The 10,259-nt window shown below is 28.5% G+C and overlaps 1 protein-coding gene and 1 non-coding gene across 4 annotated transcripts in view; one reads left to right on the top strand and one right to left on the bottom strand.

Annotated features, from left to right (window-relative positions):
- The window catches only part of LOC101495673 (uncharacterized), a 6,394-nt gene extending 2,247 nt beyond the window's left edge, over nucleotides 1–4,147 (bottom strand). The window contains exons 1-7 of one of the 3 annotated variants that reach the window (XM_073369366.1): nucleotides 3,934–4,147; nucleotides 3,643–3,832; nucleotides 3,460–3,534; nucleotides 2,446–2,552; nucleotides 1,865–1,925; nucleotides 674–737; nucleotides 497–567 (exon numbers count right to left, since the gene is read on the bottom strand). In XM_073369366.1, the coding sequence (XP_073225467.1) occupies nucleotides 497–567; nucleotides 674–737; nucleotides 1,865–1,925; nucleotides 2,446–2,552; nucleotides 3,460–3,534; nucleotides 3,643–3,832; nucleotides 3,934–3,965 (600 nt within the window). In that variant the 5' untranslated portion in view covers nucleotides 3,966–4,147. The remainder of the gene's footprint in view (nucleotides 1–496; nucleotides 568–673; nucleotides 738–1,864; nucleotides 1,926–2,445; nucleotides 2,553–3,459; nucleotides 3,535–3,642; nucleotides 3,833–3,933) is intronic. The other 2 variants (XM_073369365.1, XM_073369364.1) reach the window with 2 other exon arrangements.
- A 15-nt stretch (nucleotides 4,148–4,162) lies between these two features.
- On the top strand, nucleotides 4,163–4,234 carry TRNAD-GUC (transfer RNA aspartic acid (anticodon GUC)). The gene has a single exon. It is a non-coding gene; the product is annotated as a tRNA-Asp (tRNA).
- Nucleotides 4,235–10,259: the final 6,025 nt, after the last annotated feature.

The following is a 10,259-nucleotide window of genomic DNA, read 5'->3' as shown; positions in this document are numbered from 1 at the left end:
GGAAATGGAATTACAAAAGGCTTATTTTATGGAGTGAGTAGAGCCAGAATTCAAAAAATATATTTAATGGTATGTGTGTTCCAAAATAAGAGACAGGATTCACAAAAAATGATAAAGAAGCAAGCATTCTGAGAGAAAATAAATACAACATCACAATGGGATTGAGACTTCAGCATCTATCTGAAACAGAATTTTCAGCTTTTAACAGCACACTGTAAGCATTAGCAATTAACAAGAGCAGCTATTGATCTGCACTGAACTTTTTTAACAGTACACATTCTTCAATTGAAGTTACACTACAAGTAAATAAAGAAGTGAAGCTTTTCAAGGTAACATAGTTAAACATGAAATCAGCAAAGATAAAGCATAGTGATTTTGAAGTGCTATTCCTGTCTTAATTAAAAAATGTGATTCCCAAAGGATATCGGATGCTTAGATATTCCATACAGAAAATGTGATTCAAAATCTAAAGTAACTTGCTAAAATGGTATATTACCACAGCATCAAACGTGGAGTCAAAATCATCAATTGCAAAGCATATATCCGGATAAGCAGGTGTAGTTTCCACTTCCTGTAGACATGTCAATGAAGGTGTTACTGTCAATAAAATGATAATAATGTATACGAAATACAGTATTCTTTCTATCTCCCTGATGATATATAACAAAGATACTTGCCTTTTTAGAGTCCAATTGAAAGTTTACACGACTTGGAGATGCATAAACAGTCTTCACAACCTGAGAAAGTGCAGTGGGCCATGTTTGCAACATCAAATTTTATTTTATACATACATATGTATTTACATTTAGAGTTTTAGAAATCTTGAATAATATGCAACACAAAATTGTGAAGTCTATATAACAGGGAAACAACCACGTTAGCTTAAAGTTTTTTTAGAAGGGACCCTACAGTCCAAAATCATAAGAACAAAACCTTATTTTCAAATTCACCAGCACCAAAACTGGGTTGATCAAGCAGAACACAATCATCGACACACACATTCTCAAATCCATAACTATTTCAAAGGGATTAAAGTATTCTGTAAAGATATTGTATGAGGTAAAGTCCATGATGACTTAGCATAGAAGGGAATAACAATGAAGGAGCTAAGTTTGGGTCACCGTTTTTAATAATTGAGAAAGGTTGAGAGTTATAGTTCCATGCAGAAATCTAGAAATCACTCCTAGCAAAGAGAAAGCATCATACTTTCAAAATTTAAAGTATAAGGTTTCACATGTTAGCAGAAAAGCCTAATCTAGAGCTCTCTCACGTAAAGCAAAAAGACATATCTCAAGTTTATTTTACGCCTCACTCACTCTTGGGATAGCCCATGGAAGAGAAAGCATCATACTTTCAAAAAAGTTAAAGGCAATAAAATTGAAATTTGTCATTAACTAAAAGTGGCACAAACGGAAAATGTTAATAGGTACCAACAAAAAAATTAATGGACCTTGATACGGCAATCACTTGCTATGAATAAAAATAATACAAACAGCCCAAGACTAAAATAAAAGTCAGAATAAACCCTAACAAGACATGCATTGAAGAAACTAAGGCCTAAAGCCTGCTGACTGCCAAAGCAGTGGTTTGAACAGTTTCTGCAAAAATGAGTTTAACTCCCAAAGAAGGACATGCTTCACCATCACCTTGCCAAAAGGTTTCGGGTTGATAAATCTACCCTTTTTTGTCCTTAGGTTGGTATCTATCATAGCATTCAAAGATTTATTTTTCTTGAAGATATTCACAAACACATAATGGTGGGAAGAATATAAAAGGAATAATTTTTGTCTTATACAAACAGTTACAACCAAAAGAAATAAAGATAATTCAACTGGCGGACAAAGATTCATTAAACTACATTTACCTTATATATAGGGGATAAAGATGTATCTTTCCCAGCTTGATGATTCTGAAGAACCTGGTGACTAGATAAATATATAATTTGAATCAAATTACCTAGATAATAATCCAAAAATTTAAAAGCTTTACATTGCTCATAAAAACCAGTTCATGGCTTTTTATGTAAAGCATCAAAGATTTTCCTTCTTCGAAGTTGCAGAATGTTTCAATTAGAATTTTAAAAGTTGCTCTAATTATGATCAACAGGCAACAATCAAAGTCATCCAGCCAATGTTGGAACGAAAAGCTGATGAAACTGCAATGAACACTGGCAGGCATTGTATAGGAAATCTTGCGGAACAGAAATGGTCAAACACTGATTAAATTATACAGTTAATCTATCCTCGTAGCATTTTGAGAAAACAAATTAGTCAAAGATTCATTATCAATAAACTGTGCATCAATTAAGTGAAGCATGCATTTTACTGCGATACAAATTAAATAAATTTGAAGGTAATCTAAATGCTTGTAGCCACCTAACAGATTAGGCATTAGGCAAGGTGAAACACAACGGTAGACACGTAATTAAGGAAGGAACATCATTACCTGCAAATTGCAACAGTTACACTGAAAGACGTATGAGCAATTAAATTCAAGTAAAATGAACGCCTCCAATCAACGTCTATAGAAGTCTCGTCAACTAAGTTGCTCAACTGGTGGAGAAAATTAAAAAACAAAATTATTTGGCATCATATTATGTGTGATATCACCACACATAATTAGTAAACATCTAAACGTTATCAATATTTATAACAATCCAACTCAAGCTATATCAACGCAAAATAATATGAAGCTGCAGTAAGGTATGAGCACGTTCTCAAGCAAATCAAACAATATCTAACTGACCTTTAAATTCAATCACAGAGGTCCCAAAGAAAAACTATATTTCTATGGCAATTGCTAACAAGTGCTCCAAGGGCATTTGTTAAGAAAACAAAAATAGAAATATTCAAATAGAAATGCATTGGAAGTTAGGTTCTTTACTCTTTAAAAGTGTGAAGTTGAGGTTTTCAATATAAACCTTCCAATTCACTTCTTAGCAAGATCCTATTTGTATTAAGCAATCTTGACAGTGCTAAACAAATGAGTTTCCACATATTTTATTCATACTCAAACACGAACACCAGTACTAGCTGTTTTCACATTCGATTGTATGAACAGGAGATGATGATGAAACTGTATCCAACATTATTTTTTCTAACATATTTTGCACTCTCTACAAATGTAAATCATTCATACAGAAAGACAGGTAATATTAAAAATACTAGTATCATCATATCATATGAATAAAAGACACATGCAGGCAACAACAGTAGTTTAGCATGCACTTTAAAGAATATTGACAATCACAAAAAAAAACAAAAAAAAATTGACAATAATCATTAGATACTAATTGAATTTCAAAAGTATCATACTCTAGATGATATATAAGCAAAACCAATAAGTATAAAGTTTGTGCATCTGATCCTAAATTAAGACTATATATCAACTTTTTAGTTACTCTTTTTGTTTATATTTCGTTATGGAGGGAGTGTATATATATATATATATTGAATTTACCTCGGGTGCCCACCTGCGTACAAAGTAAGGATCAACACTCTCTGAATCATTATTTGAACCAGAACTTCGAGAAACCTGAGAGGAAAAAACTTCTAAAAAGATCAACAATAATGCTTCTTATACGAGAGAATATAAAAACAACAAATCAAGTAAAAAATAATTGGAAATTAAAAAAGGAGATACCAATTTTCTAACAAAGAAAACGAGATCATCATCTTGGCGTCCCCTTGATTCTTTACCACGAACAAAATACAAATCAAAGACATCATGCCAAAATTTCATATCCATTTCAACATCGGAAGAATCTTGTTCTTCAACAACGGTTTTCCCTATTAAGTTAGAGTGCTTCTTCACCATACTCAATAATTCATATCTAAAAATAAGAAATGAATGTTCCAAAGTCGAATTAGTTAATTATTAATTATAAAAATGAAATGAAGCAAAATAAGAAGAAGAATGTGATTGTGAATGTACCTTGAGGGGGTTTCGCCACCATCGCCGAGCATTTTTTTCTTCTAAAATTGTTATTTGGTTCGTACAATTACAGTTTAAGATGTACGGATCCAGAAGAACTAATTGAGTATATTGCCAAAATTCATAGCGATTGAAGAGTTAACTGTTCGGTGCCTTGAAACGTGAGACAAAAAACTTCGTTTACAATAAAATGATCATATACTTTTATCGAAACCTTATTCGCATCAAAGTCGTTGTAGTATAGTGGTAAGTATTCCCGCCTGTCACGCGGGTGACCCGGGTTCGATCCCCGGCAACGGCGTTTGTTTTTTCTTTTCTGTTTTGCGTTGAGCCCATATAAAAGGGGCCCAAAATAATGGAAATAAATCACTTTTTCTCGATGTGAGAGGCTGTGACTGTGAGCCAGGGCACGAATTGATTTTGGATCAAGCAATATACATTACATATTTGGTGAAAAGTTAATAAAGTGATTGAATTCATCATTAATATTCACAATATCACTTTCAAGTGTCAAGGTAAGAGGGAGTATGTGGTGATATTTACCTTATAATATGTTATTTGTTTTAATATAAATATTGGTGATAAAAGTTTCATCATCAGATCGTATTGAAATTGTATTTATTATAGCACATCAAATTATATATTTTATAAAAAAATTAAATTCAAATCGAACAATATGTTAATTTAATCTTTCAACCACATAATTTTTACCTCAAAATCTTGTAAATAAAATAAAATTGCCTCAAAATCAATTCACACTCATTCCCAAACACTCTTAACTTAAAGTATCTTATATATTTTTTTTGTAATGAAAATTTAAAGTAAGAAGATGATGTTTAAGTATAAGGTAAAGAATTTTTTTTTTTTATAGTTCATTAAATATTTATAAAATAATTTAGATTTGTCTCTCTTTAATGACACTTGTGATAATCGAACTTGTAATATGTCATATTTAATACACATCTTTTTATCATTACACCAAACCTTTAAAATTAGGTACCATGATTTATAAGCTTAAGACAAATATATCAAAGTAACGAGATTCATGTAAGAAAAGCGTGTCTCTTAAAATATGTTTTTTACACGCACTAATTCACTTCTTATGAGGTACTTAAGACCTGGTTATTTAATCATATTATATTAGTAAATTAACTTGTAATAATTTTTCTATTATATATAGTTTTAAATGTTCAATCATGATAAAATTTAATTAACATAAAATGACACACACCAAAAATGTGATATCTCCATGAAATTTTAATATAAAAGGTAAGAGTTTGAATTTTTTAACTTCGAATGATTTAGTTCAAAATTTTATTTATAAAATGGTCATTAATATTTTTATTATTAATGATAATATTTTTCTCCAATTTAAAAAAAAACTATAAAATAATTATACTATAGATAATGTGAAGATGAACTCACTTGTGATAAACATTATATTATCAAATAATTAATTCAAATATAATGAACAAAATACTTTTTAAGACCTGTATAAAAGCCAATTTGCCAACAATAAGAATGTATGCAAGCCAATATCAAATTTTTCTAAATTGATGTTTGCATGATTATCATTATTTTCTATTACAAGTGCATGAATATCATTATCATGATGATATATCACGAGATCCGATAGTTGGATTTTGTACTCAAATATAGTTAAACAAGTTTTCCATGTGATTTTAAAATTATAATAACTTGTTTATTAATGATATGAATAATACAATATGTAACAAATCATCTAAATAAGTGTTATCACATGCCTTTCCACCTCATTAATAATATTAACACATCGGCATATAAAGTCCAAAATCGAGTGGAAGGTAAAGAATCTTGACGTTTAGATATTGGTGACTTTAAATATTTGGATTTATAAATGAGAGATTTAAAATCGTGATTTAGTGTAAAGAAAAGAACTAAAATTGTATTTTAATCTTAAATAAAATATTTTCTTTTATAAAACGAGGTAAAAGCTTTTTGAGGACATGTTATTAGGTGGATGGAATAAACCAATTCAAATTACAGTATATTTCCAATTTTGTGGTTGGAATCATATAGAGTTAAAATTTAAGGTTGTTTGGATGTAATCTTTAGTTCAATTATCAATGGTCAATATTGTTAGGTTGGACATCACTATCTATTTTAAGATAAAAAAGAATATATTAAATTCATTTTTAAAATTATAGAAACGTCAATAGTGCATAGTATCGTTGATATTTCAAAATAAATGGTGAAATTATAAAATCATAATTAAATTTGTTGCTATTTCAAGGGAGTGGAATTATGCCAAGGCTCCATTTAATTATACGTGGAGATAGATGAACAAACTTGATTAATATTTTATAATTTTATAGATTATTTTGAAATATTCATAATGTAAAAGTTTATGTTGATGCACCTTTGTAATTTATATTATCAATTTAAATATTTATTGGAATTCTATGCGTCACATAATTGTTCGGTTTCCATTAAAATCTCCGTATCTATCGAAAATGAGAGATAAAAAAAAAGTCCAATGAAATTTAAGGGGGAAAGATTTAGTAAAAACGTATACAAAAAAATTGAGAGCATCAATTCCATGTGCATCCTATCTTGGGTTTCAAAGGTGAAGGAGAGTTAGTTAGAGGATATCATTATTCAATTTGTATCTTTTATGAAAATATAAAAATTATTCTCAATTCAAATATTTTATCTCGTTCTAAGATTATAACAGAACTATGTTTAGACACACTTCTTCAATGAGTCCCGCCCTATGCACGTTGGCCTAGCTTTTCAGAAGCTACAAGCGCATTGGATTCCTTGGTTAAGAGACCAATTTTCCATGTTATACGAAGAAAAAAAAAGAGACAAATTTTCTGAAAAGTTAAAGAAACTTTGTCCACCGAAACGAAGCAATGATCATGACCCAAACGACAACATGATTTAAGATTATATAATTGAGAGAAAATGTGTGTTTATTTAGTCCCCACTCCCCAGAACGTGCTCAATCAGCAAAGAAACATGCTGCGTATTGATTTAAAATCCATTTGATATAAAAAAAACTAACAAATATGATAACGGTGGGGATCCTAGTAATCATTCTCCCAACCCATCTCATACTGCCCCACCCATCCCTCTAATTTCTCCATTTACCATTTTCATACATAAAGAAAAATTCAAAATTCATAAGATAGAATAGTTTAAATTTTAAAATTTTATTAAAATTAAAAAAAAAATCTCCCTATTTTGTTAAATATTCAATCTTGATTAAACAATTACCAATACACTAAACTACGTGAGTTTGCAGATAAATCTATTTCAGCCAAAGTATCACTATTACTCATTAACTAACACACATTACCCAATGGCTTGTTAATCAAATAACTTAACGTATAATCCAATCGTCTATATTAAAGTAAAACTAGAGACAAAAATTTAGTAACAGAAAGAAGAAAAAAATCAAACTAGCTTCTAATTTGTACCTCACTAAATTTAGTAAGGATCTTTTTTTTTAATGAAAAAGGATTTCACATTTTCTCTTTTAATATTTGTTTGAGCTAATTTAAATTTATTTGTAGTAAAAATTTGAAAATGAATATTCAGTACAATCCGAATCCATAATTCATAACTTGATACAAATATGAGAATTGATATGTAATTTGATCACACTCTAGCTCATAAATTTGATGCTATTGATAATCATCATATAATAAAACGAATTACACATGAACCATTCTTCATATTTATTTATCTGTATATATATATATCAAAGGAAGAAGATTACAGCTTCTCAATTAATTGATGAACACTCATTTTTGATCTCCAAAATTAACACAAGCTTTGTATTAAGCAGAATTCTAAAAAAGTCTGATTATATAGTATATCACTTACCATTTTTCTTTCCTTTACCGTTCCTTCTCCTGCTGGTGGTTGCAGTAACTGAATCGACACCATCGTGGCGGAGATTACCATCGTTGAACATCAACGGGTTAGCATCGTCTCCGTCTCCGTCTTCTTCTTCAGTGGCTATGCGGATGCAAGAACAACGGTTCAAAGATGCAAAAAATGCCATGGTTACACCGTTGATGAACGACATAGCCACCCAATTAAGCTTTCCTCCGCAACCATTAGAGGAGGAGGAGGAGGATGATCGGAGATTGAAGAAACCGCTGCAGGTGGTGGTGGTGGCAGCCATATGACGGTTTAGTATACCAATATGGTTGTACAAAGCAAATATCACAAAAGGTTAACGTTTTGGTTTTTGATTGAAATACAAAATTGGGTTATGTTTTGTTTATTTCCTTAACTTGACCCTTTTAATAAGATGGAAAATGATGAATATCACCGATAGGATAGGAAACATAAATATAAGGATCTTTTACATTTTTTATTTATGAAAAGATTGGTTTACGTTGCCAAAATAAATTATAAAGTCTGTGATAATTTTTTTTTGTTGATAAATAAGTCTAATATTTTAAAAATGAATAATTATTTAAATTTTTAAAAATAATAAAAATATTGAAAAATATTTTTTTATAATTTTAAAAATACATTTTCAGTTACTAACCTTCGTCTTATTTCTATCACAATTATTTTACTTCAAATGTATTTCGTAAAGATAAAATAAATATATATTTTCACAAATAAAAATAAAGAAACATTTTTACAAAATAAACAATTTATATATCTTTTTTATTTTTTAATCTACTCTTTCTCCCATGAAATCCTCGAATGAGGGAAGATGATTTTTAACGAGGAAATAAAGAAATAAATTGAGTTTTTTATTTGGAATTTGTTGGAAAGATGATTTTTATGGGTTTTTTTAGGATAAAGAGTTCTAATTTGAGTTTTTGTTTTTTTTAACAAATTTTATAAAAATAAGTATAAGGCATTAGCATTTTAAAATGGGGCCAAATCAAGAAAAATTAAATCAAATGATTAAATAGTTACTTGTGATAAAGTTAAGAGAATAAATTTTTAGATGTGATTTTACTTTGTTTTTTACGTCAACTATTTTAAGGCATATCATCATTTTTTTAATAAAAAAATAAACTTAAATGACAAAACAAAAAGATAAAAAATATTTTTTTATTTATTTTTAAAGGTAAAAGACTTAACGAAGAAAAAATAAACAATAGATCTATTACAATTAAATAACATAAAAGATCTCAAATATAATATTATTTAAAATATAATTTTTAATATTGTAGATAAAATGTATGACAGTTTGAACAAAATCTTTAAAATAATTAAATTTTTTTTAACAACTAAAAATAAAAGTCGATATATTTATATGAAATAATTCATTTAACTTTCATAATATATTTTTGGTAAAATTACTCTAGAAGACATTTATCTCATTTACTTATAATAGTTAAATCTTTTATTTTATTTTTTTCTTTTTATATCGTTTATCATTTAAAACATTCATAAGATAATTAAGTTTTTATTAAAAAAAAGTTGAGGTAACAACATAATTAGGGTTATTATTAATATGTCTAAATAGCATACGCGGTCTCTTAACTTGATCATTTTTTTTAATTTGATCATTTTTTTTTAATTTTAAGTAACAATTTAATCTTTTATATTTTAAAATGTCAACAATATTATTTGAGTTATGCGGTGGAGATCAAAATATGAGATTATTTGAATATTTGAGTTATGTGTTTGATGAAATTTACATTATATTGAAGATGATAATTAATTTTGTGGGTTTTGTTTGAAAATTTCAATTAATTTTTTAAATTTTTGTAAAAAAAACGGATAGCATTGTTGACATTTTAAAGCATAAAAAAAAAAACTAAAACGTTAACTGAAATTAAATTAAGGGACCACATATCCTATTTAGTCTATTAATATTTTCATTTTTAAACATTTACTTATTAAAAATAAAAAATATCTAGAGAACACACTTGGTAAAAAAGTTAAAGATCTTCGTCATCTCTCTTTATCTTCAACCCATACAAATCTTTCATTCAATCCACCGATCACCCTTCCAACAACATCCACTTTCAATAATCAATTTCTTCCTCACCAAAACATAGAAATCATTAAATTGAATTAAAAAAAATGCCCAAATGAAAAATCATAAATTAAAATGATGTTGGGTTTTCAAGAGAGGGAAGAGAGGTGGTGTCTTTGATCTTTTATGTTTTAAGTCTTTGGCTTTAATGAGTTTGTTCTATTGTTATTTTGTTCTATGGCTTGTGGAAGATGGGGATTGTGAAGGAGAAAACATAAGATTTTTAGAGGAATATTGTGTGTGATGAGAAGGACTCTTGCAGCTTATATCTATACTGAAAATTGAATATCACCATCCATGACATCACATGCATTTAGAATCCAAA

The sequence above is a fragment of the Cicer arietinum genome, chromosome 5, assembly GCF_000331145.2.
Source record: "Cicer arietinum cultivar CDC Frontier isolate Library 1 chromosome 5, Cicar.CDCFrontier_v2.0, whole genome shotgun sequence".
NCBI lineage: Eukaryota > Viridiplantae > Streptophyta > Magnoliopsida > Fabales > Fabaceae > Cicer > Cicer arietinum.
The sequence above is the reverse complement of the archived record's forward strand: the minus strand, read 5'-3'. Positions and strand labels throughout refer to the sequence as shown.